Source organism: Geospiza fortis, unplaced genomic scaffold, assembly GCF_000277835.1.
Source record: "Geospiza fortis unplaced genomic scaffold, GeoFor_1.0 scaffold229, whole genome shotgun sequence".
Classification (NCBI taxonomy): domain Eukaryota; kingdom Metazoa; phylum Chordata; class Aves; order Passeriformes; family Thraupidae; genus Geospiza; species Geospiza fortis.
Window position 1 is genome coordinate 1954976 of NW_005054357.1, and position 26045 is coordinate 1981020.

The 26045-nt window shown below is 39.2% G+C and overlaps 1 protein-coding gene across 1 annotated transcript in view; it reads right to left on the bottom strand.

Moving 5' to 3' along the window:
• NEK7 (NIMA related kinase 7) overlaps positions 1–22131 on the bottom strand; it is a 59987-nt gene extending 37856 nt beyond the window's left edge. Inside the window, exons 1-5 of the mRNA XM_005423711.2 lie at positions 22058–22131; positions 18346–18430; positions 13478–13618; positions 3744–3806; positions 3065–3175 (exon numbers count right to left, since the gene is read on the bottom strand). Of these exons, the coding sequence (XP_005423768.1) occupies positions 3065–3175; positions 3744–3806; positions 13478–13618; positions 18346–18402 (372 nt within the window). The 5' untranslated portion in view covers positions 18403–18430; positions 22058–22131. The remainder of the gene's footprint in view (positions 1–3064; positions 3176–3743; positions 3807–13477; positions 13619–18345; positions 18431–22057) is intronic.
• Positions 22132–26045: the final 3914 nt, after the last annotated feature.

Below are 26045 nucleotides of genomic sequence, written 5' to 3' on the forward strand. Positions count from 1 at the left end.
CCCCCAAGATTTTAGTGCCTCAATAACATCCCTTCTCGCAAGCCTAGTAATTTTATATTTAACCTTAAATACTATGCTAATTATTCTGCACAACAATTCAAGTCTCTTGTTCCAACATCTTCAGGACAGACTTTATGAACTAGCTCTTTTTACTGAATTATCATAATGTATTTTCTTCATTCAATTAGCAGGTTTTTCTTTATTTGTGGCAATTTCTTTAGCCAATATATCAACTGCTGCTTAAAAACAAGAAAACAAAGTAAAAAATCCACAGAAAATTTTTACTTTGTCACTGTTTGTGGCAGAGGAGAACCATGACTAACAAGAAAAGGGACCAAGCCTCAAACTTGCCTTACAACATATTATTGTATTGCAGAAGGAGGTTGTATTATGAGGTAACAGCAGTTCTCATGAACTACCCTGAACCTTGGCAGCCATGCACTATCACATGTTCTGCAGTGGAGGCCACAGACAAACAACAGACCATGAGCAACTGGGACTTAGCACAATAGCTAATAATTATTTACTTGTAATATCTTGGAGGTAATAGTATCCAGCAATCTAATTCACTGGCAGAAAAATCAAGTTTTTCCTTCCTTCACCATGTCCACAGAGGGGTTACACAGTGCTGAGGCTCTGCACAGCAAAACCAACTGAGAGTCAAACACCAACATTTCCCCCTCTGATGTTTCCCTCTCAGTTTTACTGATATGCCAATATGCCACATTCAAGAGGCCATTAAAAGCTGTACAGTAAGAGATCCTCAATTTTGAACTCTCCTGCTTTTGAGAATGGAGGCTATATTGAAACATCCCCCTGTGACAGAGACAATTAAAAAAATAATGAAGGTAAAGTGGATTAAATCTGTGTATGTACATACATAAACACAGCAGCAGAGAGAACATGAAATACCTCTGCTTTCATTATGTGATATGTAAATGCCAATGCACAGCTGCTTTTTTTTGGACATACAGCAGATTCTATGAATTCTATTAGAATACATCTGAATGCACCAAGTGATTTTGCTCAGTTGCCTACTCAATGGGGACAAAGAGAGCATTATCTGCAGGTGACAAGAGGGACAGTATGAAAGCTGGGGCAGTAAGGATGTCGTTCATTAAGGGAAGAACTAAAGAATTCATTAAGGTGCACTGTGAGGCAGGCAGCCTTGTAAGTATTCTCTGATGTGCCAATAATGTCATAACAAATACCTAACTAAACTAATTAAGCAGTTTTCCCTCACATTAACATTGGTTTTAGTGTCATTCAAGTTGTGGTCATTTACAATTTCAGAAACATCCTTGATCCCCTCTACAAATCACACAAGCCTGGTACCCAAACACTGTTCTGAGGGTGTCTCCACATTCCCCAACAACTTAGAGCAACATTCTAGCAAGAACACTGGAAACCAAAGCAGTTTATTTGTCTTGATAACACAACATAGTTATTTACCTTAATAGTGTGACAGGCAGCCACTCTTCTAGGAAGATTCTATACTACTACATATCATTAATTTTCCAGGCAATTTTTAAAATACATTTTTAAGACTGGTGAGCCCCACATTTAAACTCATATTGTCAAAGTAATCTACCAAATCATTTCCTCCACTAGCAGCATGAAGACAGTGCATTGTGACACCTCATACATATTTAATAATAGCCTGATAGGCTGTCATTAACATCAAACAGCAATCTAAGTTTGCTACATTAAACATGATCCCTGTGTTAAGAGGACAATCACTAAGTGCCTCCAAGATCGAGCCTGTAAGAAATACCCACCGACTTGAACAAGGTGTAATGAGGCCAACTGCACTGAAAAAGCCACACATTGGATTTAAAATTAAATAATAAAAAAAAGCAAAGGAAAAAAGAAAAAGCTTCAGTGGGTCATAAGACCAGACATGCCATAAGGCAATCTGTCACAGAGTACTCATATTAGTAACTGTTGTGTCAAAACTGAACATTCAAAAGAAAAGACAAACCTTCCTTTATGTTTTATGAAATGTAAGCCCACAGAATTAATAATTCATGAGATGAAGAAAAATATCACATTTGGCTATAAATATTAACAGACACTGTCAACCTGCTTAGAACTAAATTTTGACTGTCCTACCTCACAATTATCAATTTAGAAAGGAATATTCTTCAAAAGCTCAAAAAAAAATCAGCATGAAAGTCATTAATGAAGAAATTAACATTCTCTATTCACGTAGGTCCCAAGCAAAACAGCCCAACTGTGTTCTGTGCCTGGTGCTGCTGAGTGAACACTAATTGACTGGCATTGTTTGTGCCCATGGTGGTGTTGTGCTGTGTTGACAGCAATAATGCTGGTGTGCACACAAGGAAAAGTGCTAAAAGGACATACTAGACCCAAGACACAGTAGAAGAAGGAAAGGGAACAAGAGAAGGTAGTTGTCAAATGACAAAGAAACATTAAAAAGGCAGTTAAAATGCCACAGAAGTTTCAGAATATGGAATTTTATACAATGGGTCTTGGATAAATTTTACTGATTAGCTAAATAGCCATTTAAATATTACAAAAAAAACCAAAAACAATTAACCCATAATGCCAACCACATATCAGTAAACTCACTTCATGTGATCTCAAAGAAATATGAAATACATTTTCAGCAGTTCAAGTTCACGATCTAGAAGACACTTCTGCTATATGGCCATAATTCTCTGCTTTCACTGCTATTATTGAGAATAGAATATTGGAACACAAAACACAATTGTGCCAAAATACCCAGAATACCATTAAAATGGATTATTCTAAATGGTGACAGTGCTTTTCCTTACAGGCTTTTTTCCTTCTCCCCAGCGCTAATTTAACTTCAGTCTACTTATGGCCCCATCTGCACTTACATTCTGAGCAAAGTGTTAAAAATACTTACATAACATCAATATTGGCATACACTAAAAAACCAAAAGATCAGACTAAACACCTTGCTTTTCTCAGATCCTGACATTTGCACTGCATTTCACTCAGTGATGATCACACAGAATGAAAAGCCAAAGTTGAACATTACAAGCTCATTATTTTTTTTAAAAAAGGTAATCCCTACCTTTATCATTCTAGAGAGATCTCCAGCATCTGCTAATTCCAACACTATGTTCAGTTCATTGTCTTCAATGAATGAGGCATAATATTTAATTACATTCGGATGATTCAGTTGCTAAAAAGGCAAAACAGTAATTCACATTTTAGTGTAGAGCATATCACATGTTTTAAGACTAACATAACAAACATTCTTATTTAGGCAAACAAAACAACCCCTAAAATCTATTTCACTATGATACAAATTAGAAAAGTATATGCTGATAAGAACCATTTACAAATACTCTCCAAGAACAGGATGGCATTTTAGGATCTACATGGTGACTGACACTGCAGTTTTACAAGACTTTTGCTTCAATGTATATATCCAATAGCATGCTAAACTTACCTGGAACAGCGAAGTCAATTTCTGAAGTAAAGAGCAAAATCAATTTCTGAAGTCAGGATTTTACCGTACAAAGGACACAATATTTTAATTTTGGCAGAAACTTTTACTAGAAGTATTACTCATTATTCTATCAGACTTACTTTTCAATATTAACTTCTAAAGTAACAAAGATCACAAAATTATTCAAAGTGAGGCATTTAAAAACTACACAAAAAACAGTGGACACCTCAATTATGTCTATGAAAAACATACCACATTTTTTGATGACAGTTGCACATTTTCTAAACAGCTCTTTTACCTTAAGAAGATCTATTTCTTTGATGCAGTCAGCACGGGCTTTGGCATCCATCAAATCAAATATCTACACAAGAGATAAAACATTTTTATTAAGTGATAAAAATATAGTAAATTGAGTAATCATTATCATTATTTCATAGCATCCATAAAGCAACCTGAATTATGCATTTCATGGCAAGATGTAATATTACAGTAAGAAATATTTCTAATGCTCTGATGCACTGATTGAGTGCTGTGGCCATTCCTTTAGCCCCCTCATAGGAAACAAGTCCATTTTAAGTACAAGCTTACCAATGACTTAATTGCCACCTCTGCATATCTGTTCCAACACACAGCAATAACTTAGCACACCTTATAAATGCTTCAGATCTCAGGCTCTTATTCCATTCTGCCACACCTTTTTCACAATCTGATTCCTTAGAACTGAGCATACCTTTTTACCCCTAAGTCTTGCTACAGTCTTCCATTTCAATTCTAAAAAATGCATATTATTTTATTCTCAGGATCAAAACTTCATTGTCACCTCCAACTCCTTCTCTCCCATTTCCTTCCCTTCAGCCAGCAAAGAAGTGACTTGGATTATGCTATTTGTTTATTAGAGCCCTTCTTTCTAAGCCCTCATCTGTCATCTTGATTTTTATAGGCTTTTACAGTTAGACATTTCTGCTCTTCGTTTTTCCCCCACCTCATATCTACTCCAAATTATTTTGCACTGTATCTCATTTTTGCACTCTGCAGTTAGCCTGAAGAATTAGAATTACTCTTCACTAATTTCACTTTTTGTTTGAAGCACTTTTTTCTGCCATGAGAGTCCTTGTCCAAATTCTACACATCTATATTTAATGTCTATTGTCACTCCCTTTTTCACCGCCTCTGGGTTTTCACTTCACTAATGTGCACCTCCATACACTGACTATTTCCCTTAAAAATGACCAAAATGCTACTTCCTCTAAGAATCCTTCCTCTCTCATTTGTGATTACTTTCTGAATTTAACAAAACAACAAAAAAATAATCTCCAACTTCTTTGTGGTCTGCATATTATATTTGAGCTATCCAGAAGAATCAGACACCCTCAGTTTTATTCATCACCACAACAGTTATAAAATTACCTTTTCCAATTAGAACTTCTCATGCATATCATGTTTCTAGATAGTCACCAAGAAAAGATGTATCATGCCCTGTGAAGATCACAGGTATCAGTTCCAAAAGCTCAACAGCTGACAACTTCTATTTAATATCTTGCCACTAACTCCAGAAACCAAAATATGGTTTAACAGCAGTGTCAGTACTGCAAGTCTGCAAAGAGGTCATCTCAAACACACTGCCTCACTGCTCACACCACATCACCTTCCTTCCCTCTCCCCAGAGAAGTTCAGACACATCAGGGAGTCTGCACATGATTTGCTGAACCTCACCTTCATTTTCTACACCACTCTGCACAGTGAGTTTGTCATTCCTTTAATCAACTGAAAGGAGGGGGCTGGAAACTTCATGTATGGCGCACAGACCTCACAGAGCACACATGTGCCCTTGACTAACCACTACTCCTCTTCACACATCCCATCTTCTGTCCTCAGAGCTAGCATCAGAAAGAAGAGCCTGTAGTGGATACCAGACTCAATTTTTGAAGAGGGGAAAGAAAAAGTAATTAAAAAAAAAATTTAAAAATCAAATATCAGACTTGGAGATAGTAAGAAAAGGGGTAGAAGAGAAGAAAGAAGAAAACAAAACTACTGAACAAGAAAGAAAGGGAATAAGCCACCACAGAATTACTTATATACTAATGCCAGGATGATGGGAAACAAAGAGAGTTAAAAGCAGATATTCAAGCAAGAGACTGGGAGGGACCTAACAAACACATCTTAAATCACAAGAAAGGAATGCTAACACTAAGAAATAAAGCAATTTCACATGTAGTAGAAGAAAAGAGTACTATATCTGAAATTACAAGTATTAAAAGATAAGCAACACTGATGAAAACAGAAAAGAGATTATGAGTTCAAGTTGGAAACAGTGAAGGAGATTAAATAGCCTGTATCAGTTATAGATCTGCACTTTGAATGAAAGAGCCTTGCTCTTTAATAATTCTAACAACACATTAAACTGCTAGGGTTTGGTACAGTCATGAGGGAGTCTAATTATTTTCCTAGAAAACATTTTAGAAAATCCTAAATATTACAGGTAGCACATCAACTGAGGAAATACTGAGAAGGCATGAAATCAAGTATTTTTCCTTATAACCTGAGAGACCAGAAAACAGAAACCTTTATACAGCATCTCCCAAAAACAACCAATGAAACTCTACCAGGGAGCAAGGGAAAAAAGGGAACAGGTACAAGGGAGCATCTCGAGGCTCCTATTTTTGTTGAGTTCTAGACAACGGTGAGATAAGATCATTCCTTAGAAGTGATACAGAGATTCAACTCCAAACACTCTGGAAAACCTAATCAAAACTGAGGACAGAATTCTAGATTAAAAACTGCACACAAACTATCTCCTTTTAAGATTTGGAAAATGACCAGAAACACGGTTTCAAGATTCAAACCAAATGAGGTTCATTGTGTGACAAAACAGGGCAGCTTGCACCTGCTCATGTGTGTTCCAATATGCCAAGAGGCACACTAATTTACCTATTCCAGGAACAACTCCCTACACACCTAAACAAACAGATTTTCAAAGAAAAGCTTTTTTACAAGCTAAGCCTCTGCTAGGGACATAAATCAGTACATCTCATACAGCAATAACAAAACAATAAAAATAAAACCCTAGACCCAGGCCTGCAAAAAGCAGAATCAAGGCACAGGAAAGAAAGACAAAATTTTGTTTGTGTATTCTGGATAGTATTCCCAGCACTTCTAATTTGTTATTAAACAGCATGGAATACACTAGACCAAGCAGCTGCTCTCCCCAAAGGACAGACCAAAGTTTTATAAACATGACTCCCTCTACTTGTGTTGCACTTCATAAGCATCTTTACAAATTTGTCACAGCCTCAGCTAAACTGAATATTTCAGAAATTACCTAAATTAAATATAGCAAGGCAGTAAAAATAAGTCTTATCTGATCCATACAACCACAAATACAGACAATCTTAAGATTTACTGTTTAGCATTCTTGTGGTTCTCAGATTTTGATCCAGATCTAACCTCAAAGGACTATAAATAGCATTTCCCAGAAATCTAGAATTTGAGTTTCACAGACATTAACTTCCTCCACCAAGATATTTTAAAAATAAACAACTGAAAAAAGGTGAAAATATCATTCAATCCATGGCCTCTGCAGAACCTCTGAATCACACCAGATGCAAAAAGTTTTCAGAGATTTTCTCTCTGAATAGATCATCTTTTATTTTGCCAAACTGCTGCAGTTCAGACCAGAGGATGCCAGTGTAACAAGCCATGACAGCTCACACAAGGAGGTTACTGTAAACACAAGGAAAAAACCTCTGTGTTCCTCACCAGCAGATGACTCAACCCTGAAGAACGTCTCACCCTGAGAAATGGAAATGGCAATGAAGGACTTGAAGAACACCCTTTCAAATGCCTGTCAGCCCTGCACAGGGCACCTGTCAGCACTGCACAGGGCTGCTCAGCAGGACAGGCTGCCCTTTGCCCATGGTGTGCTGCACACTGGCCATCAGTGTAACACTGGAGGGATGGGGCAGCTGGTGTGCTGCACACTGGCCATCAGTGTAACACTGTGCAGGGAGCACAGTACTTCCATCACGACTGGAAGTATGGCAGTACTTCCATCATGACACTTCATAGTTTTTAGGCAGATTAATTCCACCTTCAGCTCCATGACTCAGCAAGCTCAGCTGAAAGGTCAGCCTATGCTCAGCATGAGTGCTGCACACAGATCTCTCTCACACACACAACTTTCACTGTACAGACAGTACCCCCGTGGCCATCAGCAGGCCACAGGTCTCACCCACCCCAGACACACACTGCCCAAGGACTTGGAACCTTTTGTCCAGCCTTCCCTGGGACTGCCCTCGTTTTCTGAGCTTGGTTTTAGCTGTAGCAGCACATGCCCTGCAGCTGAGTGACTTAACTGTAACTAAGTCATCGCAGTCAAATGACTTCTGTCTAACCCGGTTTTAGATCCAGCTCGGCTCTGTGCAACTGCACGGCCTGAAGGAAATTACAGCAGATATAACCAAAGTCTAAAACAACTTTGGATTTTTGGATCTGCTTGAACAATAAGCTTTTGGATCAACACAAACTGACGGCTTGAAATCAGCCAGTAAAGTCTCCCATAAAGACACAAGCACCCTCCTCCCAGCAGAGCTCAGGTCACTGATCATGCTCCACACACTGGTTATTGGAAACTAGCAGTAATTAGACAACCAGCGTTATCATCACTGTAACTGGCTAACAATAAAAACTGCTGTGTTTAGATCAGACTGCTAGGATATTCAAACTAACAATAATTCTAATTCTTGACTCCTCTTATAAGGTCAGGATCACAGGGTAATTCAGTTTGGAGGTAAGCTCCTCTAGTCAGCACCAATTCCACTCAGCACAAACTGCACAGTGTAATTTATTCTTATTTAAACTTCTAATGCTTTCCCCCCAATTTCTATTTTCAAGGACTATAATAAGATCAACATTTCTAAAAATGAAGTGATTGTTTTAAAAAAACTAGTAAGCAGCAAACAATAGAGTAAATATTTTTATGATGTAACAGTTTTCATAAAGAGTGCAATCAAAAAGTCTAATTCTGTTAAGCTTTTTACTTTAGCTAGTAATTACTGTCAAACTCCTTAAAACAGTTAGGCAAATACAGCTGGAGAGATTTAAAGGAGCATTTTAAAAGCCCTTAGCAGTTTTTTCCCCACTCAGCAAGCACACTGAGTGCAATAAACCTTTTTCACTCTGAGTTTTTCATCTCATCCTGCAATCATCTGTGTACAAAGGGAGAGTAGGACAAAGATATATTGATAGTCACACTTCTGTGTGCTATGCAACTAAGGGATCTCTGGTAGCTACACTCAATCTCTTCTCTAGTACTTTCATGTGAGCATAGATTATAGCTCTTTCTTTCAGCATTCCAGAAATGTCAGTTGTAAGTACTGTCAAGAGATACTGGTATTTTTAGAATACTTTCTAAGCTGTTATAAGCTTCAGAGTGGGAACTGTTCCTATGCAGATGTGTAAACTAAACAAAGGAGCTGCAATACTTGAGTTTAACTTCCTGAGTGAAGTTCTTATATACACATCCCCAGAAAGCTACAAGCATAGCAAAAAGGTTTAGAACCACATGGAATCACCTTGATGGAGAACATCAAGGCGCAGCTTCTAAGTCCAGACTGTATCTGATCAATTACCAGCTACCAACCAAATCCATCATCTGAAGTGAAGTGCCAAGTTGGGAATCTAGCTGATTCCACTTGCTCTAGACCATCACTTTTCCAGATTTTCCTTTTCAGCATTGAAAAGGATAAATTTAAATAATAAACACACATCTGTTCTGTTTGAAATTCTGTATACAATAAAACCAGCAAAAAGCATTTCCAAACCAAATCACAGGCATGACTGCTGTAACATAAACCTTCAGAGAAGCAAGCAAAATAAAGACCCAAATGCACCGAAATATTGAGATACAATACTGAACAGCAACAAGCATTAGAGTATTTTGCCACCACAGCACTGCTGTGCTGAGACAATAGTGCTTCATAAAGTGTGAAATTACAAGTGCTTTTCTAAGATTAATTAACTGTAATTCAGGCCTGAAGTAGCAATCCACTGACAATGCACAATGAATAATGAATGTACGTCCTAGATAAAAGGATTCATTGTCTGAATCTCTAACATGGGGCCTCCAATTCTGGAATGAAAGTAAAAGAAAGATGGAACAATGTAAGGCAGAAATGCAATTAATCTGAAATTTTGTTGAAATATGCAGCTTTACATACTTGAAATTTTGAGTAGCTAGGGTTTCCTTAAAAAATAGCTCCTAAAGTGAACTCATCCAGCCTTACAGTCACTGACTTAGATATTTACCACTCTTTTGCCATTTAAAGATGATTTGTGACCATTAATTGCTTACTCTGCCCTTGGATTGGTCCTTGTTCAGAACACTGTCCCGCACCCCAGGTGTTCTGCTGCAGGGGTTACCCAGAGCTGCAGGAGCAGAGGCACTGCTGCTTCCTCAGGCACCATCTGCACCATAGTTTGGATCTGAGACATAGCACCTGTTAAGAAACTGACCTAAAAACTTTTCAATTTTAACTGCTACAGTCATAGTTTACTCAGGGCTGACCTTTTCTGATGTTTCTTTAACTCAAAATATAGCTTAGACATTTGTAAAAGTTCAGTAGTGAAGATTTGATTTTATTTCTGTTTTTATTTAGGTAATATTTTAACAGCTTCTCAGAAATATAGTTATATGCTGGAAAAAGAGAGAACCTAATTATTATCTTCCTAATTACAAAAACACAAATCAAACATAGGAGGATGAAGCACAGAGAGTACAACAGGAAGAAAAGACCCAATATGCCATTTTGTGAATTCTGCTGGTTAAGTTACTATTAAAAAACCTGAAACAGTTCTTACTGTGTTCTTTGGTTTTTACTAATAAAAACCAAATCAAGAATATGACTTCTTTCTGTCATCTGGACTCAGCAGCAATTACAAATACAGCAAGAGTGGTTTCTGTCACCATCTGCTTGTCCTTTCTCCCACAGCATCTTACTGCTACTTGCTTCTGCTCACATTTTTTCCACAAACATACATTTTGTACACATTAATATAACATTTATCAATATTGTACATATTTCAGCCAAATAAAATTTTATTAGCGAAAAATAAACATTCTTGTTGGAAAGCTTCATAAGAACCCAAAACTGGCAATCCTTTTGGAACAAATAAAGGCTGAAATCCTGCAACTCCAAGAGAGGATAACTGAAGGATTCTAAGCCCCATAAGCCCTTGACAGCAGAGACACACATGGGGTACCATTACCAAATACACATAAAGGAAACAGGTACACACCTAACCCAACCAGGAAAGCGAAATGGGGAGGGGATGGCACAGACATGACTTGCAAGATTGGAGAGGAAGGAGAGCATAGATTATAGCTCATAGATTATAGTAAGATGTGAGAAGATGTGAGATGAGAATGGGTAGATAGTGGGAAAGTAGAAGTTCACATCTCAGTCATGTCACTTAACATACTGTAGAGCATTTAGAGACACAGTCCTAATGTAGAGAGTGAAATCTATGCACAGGTGTAAAACAGAGAGAATAAAGCCCCTCTCTCATAAGTGAAAGAAGCATTTCTCCTGTTTTGTCCATGCTGAGCTTCCATTAAAAGGCATCGGAAAAAAAAAAAGTATTTTAATTTCAATAAATTCAAACACGACTGAAAGCAAAAGGAAGAAGCATTATCATAGAGCAGACCCATTTTTTAGCTCCTCTGAAAAGTAATTACTTCTCAATAAAAGACATCTATGAAAATAAATTTCATAGTGAAATTAAGTATTGTGATTATATTTACCAAAAATATAGGTAAATCTAGGCAATCTTAGGAAAGGTCACAGGAGCACAGTAGCAATTTAGATGGTCTTCTGTCCAAAAAGAAAAGCTTTAGATAGCAACTATGGAAGCTGGAATGGCTGTGCCAAACAACCTGTGCTGCCTTCTGAGCTGTCATTATGTGTTTAGGAATTTTTTCCCCTTCCAGGTTAAGCAAGTCTCACTTTCCATTCAGACAGTAGTGTCCTACACATATCCAGCCTCCACAAGGAAAGTGACATTGCACAGAACACAGCCCCTCATGACGTGCCCTAGGCAATAACTTCTATTGGAAAACCAACAACCTGTGTTGGACACTTAAAGACAATTGGAACCCTGTCACAATAAAGCCATTTGGGAAAGGCACAAATTTTTAACACTATTTCCTACCAACAACCAGGTATATTCTTAGAAACTTAATAAAGGATTAAATAAAAATTAAGTAAGAAAGCTTTTCTGCTGTAGAAAGCATCACGTGCATAAGGACAGTATGATGTCATCTTCAGACATCGAAAAAATCTTCTGTCAGACTGGGAAGTCTGCTGTGAGAATACAGCTACACATACTGACTTGTGAAATGCTGTTAGGAGTACACATGCTAAAATGCCTCTATTCTTAATGCAAGCACTGTTATAAAAATTTCATGGTTGGACTTTTATGACTTTCTTCAAGTACCCAGGCATTCCACATCCACCTTAATTGACATGCATTTCAAGTCACATTTGACCTTTTTGGTTTCTCACACCCTGAAAATGAAGGAAGAATTAGCTTAATGTTTTAAGACTGTTGATCAAAGTTCTTAGAATATATTTCAGCTTTTGAAGTAGTATATATCTGGCAGTTTTCCCAGAAGGGGGAACCAAGTCTCCTTTTTTATGACTGCCAGGACTAGCCCTGTCTCCTGCTGCTGCAGCACACAGGCAATCACAGAAAAAGAACAGCAAGTCAAGATATGACAGAGAAATTTACAGTGCATGCATTTAACTCAGCAAAACCAGAACTATTAAAATGCAGAAAACTCTAGAAAGCAATCTACAGAATATTACACATATTGTCTTGCAGTCTATAAAGGTAAAAATACCCTTTCAGATCTGATGGCAGTACTTCTTCAAGTATTATACCAAACTTATCTCAAAATCAAAAGTGAAATGCCAATTTAAGTTTTAATTTCGAAATTAAACACGTTGTCAGAGAACTTTCATGGTAATTCCAGAGGGTAGTGGTCTTACAACTAACATCTCTGAGCAGCTCCAAACAAAAACAGAATGAAAATGAGACTGGATAGAGGCATAGCTCAAGTTGTCTTATGCCTGTGTGACAGTGGAAATGTTTCAGTCTGAAAAGCTGCTCCCATTTAAACTGCTGCTTTTGATTTAAACATTTTAAAAATTGCTAATTGCTAAGACAAAGTATCTGAACAAATAATTAGTCCATTTCTTATGTTAAAATTTACAAGGGCTGGGCTTAATGTTTCTTGGCCACAGAAACTTAATTAGCCTGCTGCTCTTCCATCTTCTATGACAACTGCTGTTTCACTACTGGTTTAACCATGAACTTTGGAAACACTCAGGCTCCTCAAGAAAAATTTTTGACCAATGCAATTCACTTAGATCCACAGTGCTCTTGCATTTAATCACCATGTAGAGTCCCACACAGATGTATTATTCATGAAGATGATCATATGAACTGAGCTGTATCCCAAAATCTGAAGGAAACTCTGAGCAACAGATTCAAGCACAGTTTTGGTTTGTATTTGTCTCAGGTAGTTTTCAGTCTCTTGAAACAGTAACTCCCCTCCTTTTCACTATTACAATTTTCATTACATACAGACATTATTTGATTTATGCACTTTTGAAGTGTGGCTACTTAACTGAAAGATTACAGATGTTTATTCAATAAAAAATGCATGGATTTGAATAAAATATTTTCACAACAGACACCACTAAATATTCATATTATTTCTAGATTCCAAGCTTTGGTTAGGAAATACAGCTCATTTATACGTGTTATCTTTTTCAGCAACTCTGGACTTTACTTTCAATTTCAAAACACTGGTTTGTGGAATACCATATAAAGTCATGTATGAATTTTCAAAGTTCTTAATTCTCTGCTATCTCTAAACATTTAAAAATTCATTAAAATCACATCAGAATGCCACATGCCTTTCAAATTTAACTGTACCGGTCCTTTTAATATTTATACAAAAATCATCCTTACCTGAACCTTCTTCAGAGCCACTGGAACCCCATCCAGCAGGCAGGTTGCTCTGTAAACTTCACTGAACTGCCCACGGCCGATCTTCTTCTCTATTCGGAAATTGGCAAGGGTGTTGTAGCCCATGTCAGGTCGTAAGGCTTTCTAGAATCAAAGATATTGCAAAGAAATTTGGCATTTAAGACTAAATCAGTAAGACTAATCACACCAGTGTAAAGCTACATATGAAGGAACATGGTTTAAACTATTAAAATTCCTCCATGACAATGCATTAAAACCAAAACTGTTCCTGACTAATCACAAGCTGTTCTAAAGAAAACATTCACTGTACCATTTGTGGAGTGAGAATTGAAAACTATAAATTCTTGAGTGTATTTAGAATATTTTCACCTTATCAGGAGTTTGAGACATAGAAGAGAAGAAATCCTATCAGGCTTAAATTTGCCATGATTCCGATGTCCTAGCCCTCCTAGCATCCAAAAATTAAAGAAAACCCTACCCGAACACTTAATAAAGGATCAGCTTTATGACAGTATTTTAATGTCCCTCTTTCAGTGGCTATGCAGTATATTTTTATATATCCTTCTGTTGCTCCAGAAATCAAAATATGAGAACTCTCGTTTTGACAAAAGTGGTGCAGCATTAATGCTCCAGTGCATCCCAAAGCGCAGGGCCCAGCTTAATGAGGTAGTTATAGGCCTTTTAGGGAAAATGTCTGAAATTACACTTCAAGATTTTAAATTCTCTACACAGAGCTGCAAGATACAGACTCTCTAAATAGGCTATATTTAAGAAGTATTGTCTACTTCCCATTAGAATTGGGAGTTGCAGCCTCTGCACAGCAACTTGACAAATATTATCGTGAACTACTAAGGCAGTGTGACAACCGCATGCTGAGAGCAAAGTCTCACTAATGTGTTTTGGCATGCAGGTTTGTAATCACACATTTACATATGCAATGACCTACATTTGCATGTCAGATCACACACTGTCTTGCTTTATTAAGACTGGGCACCTCCCTGTGCTTGGCGGCCAGAGTGGCGAGAGAGGGCCAGAGGGCCGTGTTTTTTGGCAGTTGAGGGATGAACTGCCACCAAGGATTAGGCTGATATGGCCTGAGCATTAGACACTTCATTAGAGGTAATCTGTTTAACAGTGGGCAGTGTATGTAAACTTCACAGCCCATTTGCGGCACCTTTTCCCCCCCATGGCCCTTCTTCAAAGGGCAGCGTGGCTGAGTGACAGCTTGTCTCATCTGCTCCCTTGTCCTGTCACACAATTTAGATGTGGAGATCTGACATGAGAAGCAACATAGCTGCACATCTCCAACTACCACTGGGTCTCTCCTCACCACAATGCAATTTGTGGGGAATAGGCTTGTGCAGGATAAAGATTTCCCTCGGTCTGAGACCATAACAGAACAGATTATACACACTTGGCTAATGATCACATTACATTGTACTGCCAAGGAAATCAGTGAGACTCAGAACATTATAGCTTCCATGGAAGAGATATCTATCTGACAACATTAAAATAACCAGAGTGCTTCCCTTTTTTCAAATTTATTTTTTAAACTTCTGGCCAAACAATGTATTAAAACTGCAAGAACGTTATTCTTTTTCCTGTCTGAACAGACTCCTGTAAATTTCACATCTCAGCCACATATTCAGTTGTAATCCCGCACAGAGAAGAAATGTGGAGAGAGGAAAGATAAGCTTAAACATTCCTACTAGAGCAAAGACAAACATCATAATATACTAATTAATTAATCGTGGCATTAAAAGCTCATTTATACAACAAGCAGAGAATTTCAACAGAAACCATCATACTCCTTTTCAGACTTGTTTCAGTCTCAGAAAAGAGCTGATAGACAATTTAGCAGCAGACTTCCATGGAAAAAAAGCATCCACAGGAAGGCCACAGAAGTTAGTAGAAGGCATTCACAGTTAACTTCTAAAAATATACCAGACAGTGGCTGTCACTGGAACCAGAGCTCTCAAGAGATGTTTTACTTCACTCTTTCTCCAAAACTTTCTATTTGAACTCAGTTCCCATTATCTTTGAGATTTACATTTTCAAAAGCATTTCGTGCCCCATAAAATATCAATGAACTTCAGTACTGACCTAGACAGGCACAAAAAAAAGACAGCATGTTTCTCCCATCTGTTAAGTCAACACTGAAGAAGCCAACTAAGACCTTATTGACCAAAATATCCCAGTGTACATATTGGTGAGCCCAGCACACAGCACACATCAGATTCTCCAGCGAGCAAGACTTCACAGGAGGTCCTTGTTCTCTCCCACTGCAACCTCCCCAGTATTGCTCCATCACTGTATGCCAGTGCACTGTATGCCAGCCAAAAATTCATCTGGATTGTTAAAATAAAACTCAAAAATCAACTTGATCATTTCTTTTTAATTACTTACAGATTCAGTTCAAAAACAAACCAAAAAACAGATGGATTGAAACAATTTAGAGAGTCCAATAAGCAGTTAAGAGTAGAGTCAGACAGGTATTTCCTAACTGGGCTTTTCTGTTGAAGAAATCACACCACACATTTCTAAAAATGTTAAGCCAGGTTCCTTCAGTGAGGATTCCTAAGCTATAAAACTAAGCTCACTCAGGTTGAGAGAGAACATTAAGCAGACCAACAGCCAGCTCCAAGATGAGAAACAGCAGCAGAAAAGTTATTTTCTTGGAGAAGTTACCAGTGAAATCCCAAAGGAAACTACTCTATTCAAGGCATATAAAGCTGCAATAAAGTTTCTTTAGATTCCCAATTTATCCGGAAAACCAGCAGAAAATATGGCTGCAAAGCCTTACAGAAGATTCCCTTAGATTTTCACCCTGCTACTCAATACTAACATCTCAAGGTTACCAATGCAAAACTTAATGGGAAATATCACCCTAAAGACTGTGAATCATTGCTTTTACATCAGCTATTACCACACAGGAAAAAGGTTTACACAACACCATGGGAAAACTTCCATGAAAAGTTAAACTGATTGGTCAGTTACCACCAAAAGGCAAGTCAGACATCTTTAGGAAAAGCAGCTGAATGAAACAGACAACAAAATGTTTCACTACTTAAATCCACTGTGTGTACACTGAATACTGCACAGGGCTCCGAGTCCTCATTTTGAGGGGAATACAGGCAAACAAGGAAACAGAGCAGAATAGCAATGCTGAGCAAAGATTCCATATAAGAAGAGACTTAATAAACCACTGTTCTTCAGCTTTGGGAATGCCAAAACAAACAAAAAACCACACCCCAAACAAAAAACAAACAAAACTCCAAGAAGTAAGGGATGTATATGCGGCCTTCAGTTTATGGTTTTTCAGGTCTAGTAAGAGATTAATGCTTTTCTCTATTTAGATGCTAAAATGCTCTCATTCTACTCTCACAGAAGTTCTAGAATTTAAGAGTCTACTGCCTGAGAATGCTAATCCACAATTTTCTATCTTCCTCCATAACCTTTTTACAATATGGAAGCAGTTTGGGAGTACTATCTGCAATCCCAAAACATCCTTGTGATGTAAGGGAGTGCAGTGTTTTAACTTCACAGATAACAAACTGATGGAGCTTTCAGGCACTTCATTCCAAATAGCAAATGAGTTTCTGATAGCACTGACTGTGGGTGGAAGACTGCAGCCTGCAGTGTACCTCAGCAATCAATAATGGGTTCAGTCCAGTATTGATCAACACCATCTTTAATGATCTGGATAATGGGGCCAAGTGTGATCTCAAAGTTTGCTGATGACACAAACTGGGAGGACTGGATGGAGCAGAGGGTTGTGATGTCATCCCAGGGGACCCTGGCAGGCTGCACAAATGGGCCGCCAGGAGCCTCACACAATTCACCACAGGGAAGTGGGAAGCCCCACACATGGGCTGTGATAACCCCAAAATGCAGCAGGAACACTGGGCACTGACCTGCTGCAAACCAGCCCCACAGGCCAGCCATGGGGTCCCACTGGACACCAACACAAACAGGGGCCAGCAATGCACTCCATGGTGGACAGGGATGTCCTGGGCTGCATTTGGAGAGTGGTGCCAGGAGCAGGAGGAGAGAGAAGATCCTTCCCCTCTGCTCCGCACTGGCAGGAGCACACCTGGAGTGCTGCACCCAGCTCTGGGCCACCCTACACAGACAGACTGGAGAAAGCAACCAGGGCTCTGCAGCACAGATCACAGGGGGAAGGGCTGACAGCACTGGCAACATCCAGCCTACAGAAGAGAAGATTCAGGGGGAATCTCATCAACAGGCTCAAATTCCTGAAAAACACATGTTAAAATACAGAGTCAGGATTCCTTCAGCAGTGCCCTGTGACAGGACAAGAGGTGATAGGCACAGGCTGAAACACTGAAGGTTTCATCTGAACATCAGGAAAGATGTTTTTCACTGTGAGGGTGACAGCAAAAGGGAGGTGGTCCAGGGAGGTTGTGGAGTTGAAACCTGATGCCTGGTTTCAACCATTACATTTCTGTCAATGTAATGGCAGAAATTCATACAGTATCACTGTCAGGTGGCGTAAGAAGATGTGGGTAAAGCCAACAGCCTGAAATAAATAGGGTATTTTGGATACAATTTTGAAACAGTGTTTAACAACTCAACATTTCTTAAGGAAACAACTGTACTCCTCTTTGCTTCCTCCTCACACTACAACTCCAACTTCCCAAAGTCAGTGAAGCAGCAGGAGGCAAAAATTAAAACCAGTTATTTTCTATGGATTACTGGACTGATACAGAATTCATTTCAAGATCATGAGAATACATTCTATGCATTCACAGTTTCACTGTTATCACAAGAAACAATGTTATCCCTATTTAAGAAATGAGTTACAGTTAAAAAACCCCAGATATAGGTACCTGTGGCTGAAATGGTGGAGCCGTAGGCCCCTGCATTCCTTGTGATTGTTCATCCATTCTATCAAGCAGCAATATCCCTTATGTCCTGAAAAGAAAAACACAGTCATTACACTGTAATTCAGCCAGTATTTATGATTAATGAACATCAGCAGAAGAACAAAGGAATTAATCATCTCAATTGTAGCTTGAGTTTAGGAACATTTAACTAGCTCTGCACTGTATGGGAAAGGAGGTTTTCTTATGTTTAGCTGTTCTATGAAATTTAAAAAATCACTATAGGCACCTGAATTTATTATTAATAATGTGAATTAAAACTACTTGCACCAGACAAATGACTCTTCCTGATAAAAGCTGCATCATCCCATTACTCTTCAGGGGCACCAACCATGTGTCTAATTAACTATGTAGATGTCTGACCCACAGGCAGCAGGGCAAATAGCAGATCAGCAGAAGAGTAACAACTGCAGCACACATACTGCATTGCATTGATTTATCTGCAGGTTTTAGGAGTATGCAAAATTAGTTCCATCCAAACAGAAAAAAAGCTAAGCATGTACACAGTACATTCTGACAAGCTAGTTAAGAGGCCTTTGGAATACTGTGAACTTCTCATTTCCCATCAGTAAGATGGGAGGAAAGATGCCTGCTACATTCCCAAGACAGACACACAAGGCTTTGACCAGTAATAAGAGCTGCAAAATGCACTGAACCATTAGCAGTAAAAACAGGACAGACAAAAATGCAAATGCTCATAAGATTTTTTTTCCCCTCAACTAAGTGCATCCTTTCTTAGGCATCCCTGGAGAGGAGGAGGTGCAGCAGCCAGTGCTACTGATGCCCACAAGGGCATGCCCTGTTCAGATGAAGACAACACAAGTTCACCAGCAGCTCCAAAGCCAAACAATGAAATAAGCTTTCATACAAGTAAGAGGCAAGGCCTGAACAACTTTTTCATCACACAAAGATGAAGCATCCCTGCCTACTACCTGGTCAAACCTGCCAAGGCCTTCAGAGGAACAAGAATCATGTGTCTGACTGGGATATTATCCTTGCTTTCAATTTATTGTTTTCTTATTCCCTGCTCCAAATCCTGAATGTTCTAGAGACAGACAGACACAGAACATGTTTTCTGACACCACTAAATGTTTAACACGAGGAAATTTCCTGTAATAAATTTATTCTGTTAAACCTATGTACTTCCACATACAAAGCTATTTACACTCCACACAGATTCCTGCAGCTGTTAAACCACATGCAAATCTTCCCAGTAATTTCTCTAGACTATTCAAAGGGTTAGAAATAACTCTCAACAGAAAACAGAAAATCTTAGAAAAGCTTTTCAAAGGCAATCGCAAAATATTCAAGAAACTAATGAATGGCTTGTGCTTGCTGCACTGCTGCCACTCTTACAGTATTGTTGTGGTAAGATCCCCAACAGACAAAAGAGTCACCAGGCAGCTCTGCAGTTTCTTGTGCGCTGCCCTTGTGTAGTAGTAAGCAATGGACAGCATACACAAACAAATCATTAGTGATCTGCTCTCCCTGGCCCATTGAAAGCAGTCACCCACCTGCCATCCCAGCTCCATCAGCAATTCCTGACACCCAACCACAGCCACACTCAGAGCAACCAAAGGTCCCCTTAGGCTTTGCCTTCCCATCCATCACACTTCCACACAAAGCACACAGCTTGGGGCTCCCTGTTGTTCTGTATTACCTGTAACTGATTCAAAGACAAAGGAGATCCAAAAAAAGCAATTTCAGGCAGGTCAACAGAAAAAAAATCAATTATCAAACTACAGTGAGAAGCGGAGAAGAGGAGGTAGTAATGCCAAGATTTCCAAGACTGTCAGAATGACCATGCTGAGAAAAGGGAAGTCAGCTGCCAGAGCTAGTGCACACCACTGACCAGGCAATCTTCCAGCCAGCACTAGGACACCAATACTGGGGATACAGACAACAGGACCAATTTTTCATTTGAAATCACATGGGCACAGCAACTCCTCTTACTCCACAAGGCAGAAAAGAAGCCCTCACCTGTAGGTCAGACCATCAAACTCCAAGCGCCTGAAATGGAGGTAACACCTTTTCCTTCCTTCACAAACAGGCCTGGCTGTCCTCATTCACTTCCCCAGTGGCCACCTGTCAGAGCTCTGGCTCTCTGCCCACACATCTGAAGATCACACAGATACAAAGCAGCCCAAGAGGCAGGAGCACACTCCCACACCCAAGCTCCCATCCCACAGGCAGCACTCAGCTTTCCAGGTGCTTTCCAGCAGCCTGCCAGAGGAGAGGCAGGGCTGACTACCCACAGCTGTCAGGGCAAGCAGAGCAGAGGAGTCACTCCTCAACAGGAGCCAGAGCTCATTGCTTCCATTTCACTCAAATGTATCCTAAAATAATATTTAAAAAAGGAAACCTAGGAAAAACTTGAAATCCTTGTGACTTAAGTCTAGCAACTATGTCTTTAAAAACATGATCAGACTATTCCAGAAGAAAAAGATTAAATGCACTACTTAATCACATGAAACACGCTTTTTAAGAACTAGTTTCATAGCTCCAAGTCCATAAAGCATTCACACTGAATTCATACAGTATTTAGGCAAAAATGTTATTGCTTTAACAGATGGCAGTTCTTCAACAACAAAAAAAATACGTTTTCCTGTAGCAAACATCATTAATAGTCTCAATATACATGGTTTCCATTAGCTACTTGCTATGCACTTGTTTGTCAATTTTGCATCTTAAGTGAGAACATACAGTAATCAATGTCAAAGCAGAAACAGCTATACTTTAGGAAAAGAGCATATACTTAAATGAATGCTCAGAATGTTACAGTTCTGCTGAGAATCTGAGAAGCTCAGTCTTCTTTTTTTTCTTCTGCAAAATATAGCTGTAACTACTCCACGTAATGGCTAACACAGAGAAACACAGTTACACTGGTTCAGGATGTGCTGATCAGGGACACAGTCAATTTGGCTGTTCTCAAAGAATGGAATGTACTGTGTTTACTTCTGGATTACACCACCAATTAAGGCAGATATTTTCAGTTTTTACTATAACCATTAATTTAGTTAAGTTAGAGACAAGGCTCTTCCGGAACAACTATTTTTTGTAAATAATTTTCTTGTAAATTTTGTGTAAAGTTAGATTCTTCAATCTAACATGGATTTAAAATGAAAAATTTTAGATCAACAAACTTCTCATCTGTCTTTACTAAATTTAAAGATAAGGATCAGCCTCAGCTGTGGGGTGGGGGGAGGGAAACCAACAACACATATCAATACTATGTTTCCATGTAAGAATACAATATTTCCATTGCTTATATCACATGTTGAGACTCGGTTACCCAAAAGAACAATTTAAACGTAGGTAGAACATACAAACAGTCCCCCGGGTTGAACCTAAAAAAGCAGAGTGCTGTGGAAACAAGGGTTTAGATTTCCAAGTGCCTTTCTGAGCAGCCGACACCCAATTCCTGTGCCCACCGCAGCACTAATCCAGCAGGGTGTGCCAGGGAGCCCAGGCGTGCCAGCCCCATTCCAGCCCTGCTCTCTGCCACCTGCAGTCACACTGCCACAACCTCCCAGTGCCACAGGCACAGACCTGGCAGGGCGAGACAAACTTCACACCCAGCAGTAACAGCGTGGCACTTCAGGGCAAAAAACAGCCGCAGAACTGCTTTGTAAGGTAGACTGCTCAAGTCATTCTCTACCTCTTTAAGGCAAAAACTTGGCCACTGGAGGGAACTGGCTTGGTGGTCAAACTCAGCCCACACTTTGTCAGGTCATCAACGTTGATCAAACTCTTCAGCACCCACTCACTGCTGGCAACTCAGGGGCAGGCTGCAATTTATAATGTTTGTATTTACATATATTTTATATGTATGCATTAATAATGCAAAATGCATTTAAACTGACACCCACTTGAAGTTAGTCTGCCAAGACTAACTGACAAGGGACAAAGCAGACTCGGTACTGGAATATTCAAGTTCACCATTATCACAATAAAATGTCACATATCCCTACTAGTATACATACATAAATACACATAAACATTATATATATATGCATATTAAGATATGTGTACCCATCTGTACACAGATTATGTACCTATACCTAACTGTGTATGTACATAGAATATTTCCTTTTTACCACTGTCCAGTACTTGTAATATCTGCTTCACATTGTCCAAAAACCCCAAAATGTCTTCTAAAGTGTGGAAAACACATATTATTTGTCAAATTCTCTGCAAAAGCATCCACATCGGAGAGAAGCTGTATATGCAACTTTAAAGCACTGAAAGCAATTCAGCATAGATCCATATACATCCATATTCAAGAAAGATTAGTTTTAATTTTAGAAGCAGTTTCTAAAACCCAGATCAATACTCCCCACAGGATGCCAAGTCATTCCTCCCCTCTGTAGGGACAACCCTGAATCTGAACAATACAAGTTCCCAGCAGCTGTTAATCTACAGGCAGATATTAACTACCTAATTGGGAATACTGCATTTTCCAGCAAATTTATGTCCAAATTCCCTACTCATGGGCAGTCCAGTCAAAGCAGTAAAAAAACACACAGACAGTTAATCTGGGGTAAAAGTAAGTTTTAGCAAGAGCAGGAGCAGCAGATCATTATACACAAATAATCCTTTAGGAAGAAAGTAAGGGAATACACCAAGAGTTCGTACACAATTTTCTCATCCATTTGGCCTAACTCACCAAGCTTATTTTCACTCCAACCCTGAAAACCCACATGCCACTCACTGTCATTCCCCAGCTACTAAGAGTTTGCTCTGTCAGTGCAGTCTGATTAGAAGATGAAAGTCAAAGCTCTCCTGCTTCACAAGTCTGCTTCCATTCCTCTTCATTTGCACAATTTAAAAAGTTAGTTTGTTTACTTCTCCCTCTCCATTACAGTTGTGTCACTCAAGTAAATTGCTTATCATGCAAGGTGCTCCCAAAGGGTTATACATGCACTGACTTGCCCTTTATTGAACTGTTTGTTTGTTATTTCTTATGAACTGAAAAAGAAACAGGAACTGAAACTGCTTGAGCAGCAAGCTTCTACATTCTTCATTTAGTTTCTATTCACCTGAAAGAAATTTGATAACCTATTTCTTCATACTCAATAGCCAATTATAAAGGGGATAGGTAGACGATAATAATGTCACAGTGAGAAGTATTGCAGGGAACAATGCACTGTATGTAACCATGATACCATCTAGAAAGCAAAGCCTCAGCCCACACCACAGCAGGCTGTACTCCTGCACCAGTAAGTGAGCAGCTCTAAGGGTGAACAGAGGATGGGATGCTGCCCCTTCCCTGCCTCAGCCATGACTCCCAAACCCTCTTCCTTCCAGTGGGGCTGCCGTGGCTATCCAGACTCCTGGTAAGCAGAGTGAAACTCGCTGAGAACTAACCTTGACCAAGTCACTTTTTCCCAGTTCAGTTCCCAGAATCGTAGCATTGCAGAGACAAGGACAGAACTGTGATGGCAAAAGAGAGAGGGGAAGATACAGGACTGCTCCAGCCCCAGCTAACTTGGATCAGCTGAATCTACTGCCAAATTACATCTCTAGCATGAAATTACACAAGTCAATCTAACAGCTCAGTGACACCAAAGATCTTTCTTTCTCTCACTTTCTTGGCCCAACACGTGGGGCACTCTGCTGAGCACCAGAGAAAAAAGTAAGAAGGGGAAGTTCAGGGATGGGAGATGTAGGTAAGGGACTGCAGAAGAAACAGAACATCTTCCCTCTGGCAACAGTGTGCTACTAAGTTAGCTCACCACATTTTACTGTGCTTTGTCCTCGGTAGGGAGGTGAACAAGCACTTCAAAAAGCTGCAACAGCAAGGCAAGCATCAGACAGAGAGAAGGCAATTCACTGAGAGAAGGCAAGTCACTCAACACCAACCCAAGAGTTTTGTCAACAAAATACTGTTTAGGAAAGTAGAACTAGGAAACAAAATTAACAGAAGGAACATAAATAAGAATAACAAGTTAAACTGGAAAAAGGAAAAGAAACTAAAAGGAGGAAAAAACCCCAAAAACTAAGATGTTCAGATAAAGGAAGCTAAAACATGATTTAGAAACCCTTACAGGTGCAAAACCTCACAGCTCTCACACACAAGAGAGGGAGTCCTAATGAAGGCACAACTTTAAACACACCTATAAAAGCAAATTATTCATAAAGAGATGCTGAAGAGATTTTACTAAAAGTGTAAACAGCTGATCTTCACACAAGAGTTAAAAACACAAGACAAATGAAAAGAGTGGAAGCACTGTCAGATAAACCCACTGTGGCTAAGCACAGGGAAAATACATCCCAATTAGAAGACTGGGTGGACACAAGCGTGCAACAACTCTGGCTGACAATGTCCAAGTCGCTACACGTGGAGTAGAACACGTTTAACAATAAATTCCACACACTCCTCAAAGAAATGTCTCAGTATCTTAGAAAACAGTGCAAGACATCCTACTGCAGGCGTTAGATGCACACTCTCAAGCTGAAAAAAATTATCTGTAATATCTGGTTTAAAATCTGCTACCCCAAAGATGATTCAATGGATGAAGCATTATAAAGAATCAGAAAATAAACACCAGCCATGTTTAACAGGCCTTCTGTGAACCTCTGAGCAGCATTACCCCTGACTCCTGAAAGCAGTGAGTGATCCAGGATCCCTGGGTCCAGAAGCAAGGCAGGCAGCAGCCAGCACACTCACTTCAGAGGCAAGCCAACACTCCAGTCTGCAGCTGTTTCTATGTTTTACATCAAACCACCACTGTTTAAAAGCTGCAGGATCCACGTGTGGCTGTGGAGCACCCCCAATGACCAGCAGTACACGGGACACTGTCTGCAGGCTGCTCCTCAGGTCCTGCAGGTCTCTGCAAAGCTCACACACAGCCCATATACCCAACACACAGTTCTGAATCTCAGTCAGGGCAAGGACTGGAAATTCACTGCTGCAAAGACAACTCCTTTTTTGGATTTGCTCTCAGATGAGGACAAAAAGGGTACAGAAGAAGGGCCTCTACAGGGCAGAAGGCTATGTGTTTTCCCACCACAAGTTTTTACTTATTTTTAGAAGCAACTTCTAGTTCACCTGTGATACTTTTGCCTTCCAGCTATCAAAGAATGAGTAATTTTGTAAACTCTGTTCTCTAACTACAGAAAATTGAAATGAACTGAGAAAGACTGGTTCATCAATACTTCACAGCACCTAATTCAAATATCTCCCAAAGGCTTCAGCAACAATCTAATCTACAAGATCTACATGAACTTTTATGACATTGTAAAATAATTCATCTGGTCCAACATAAACACAGCTATTAAATAAGACTGCAATAACTTTGCTATAAATCATTCCAAGCAGCTTGAAGAGGCTTGAATGCAGACTCCCAAATGCCACATGATGCAAACAGTCTATTTACTTTGCCATCTATAATCCAATACAAAAGTCACTAATATCACAAGATTAACCACATGCAATCAGGTTTTAACATGATTGTTCACAGTATTTTCTTACAAATTCCTCTTTTTAATGTGTTGTTTAAAATTTTATAACAAATTCCCTTGCATAAATAAGTGCTATATGCCTAACACGTTACAATGGCACTTGAAATACTGCACATTTTCTAGCTACAAAAATCACAACTGAATCGCAGATTTGTTTTACATGCCTGAGACAAATGCACAAG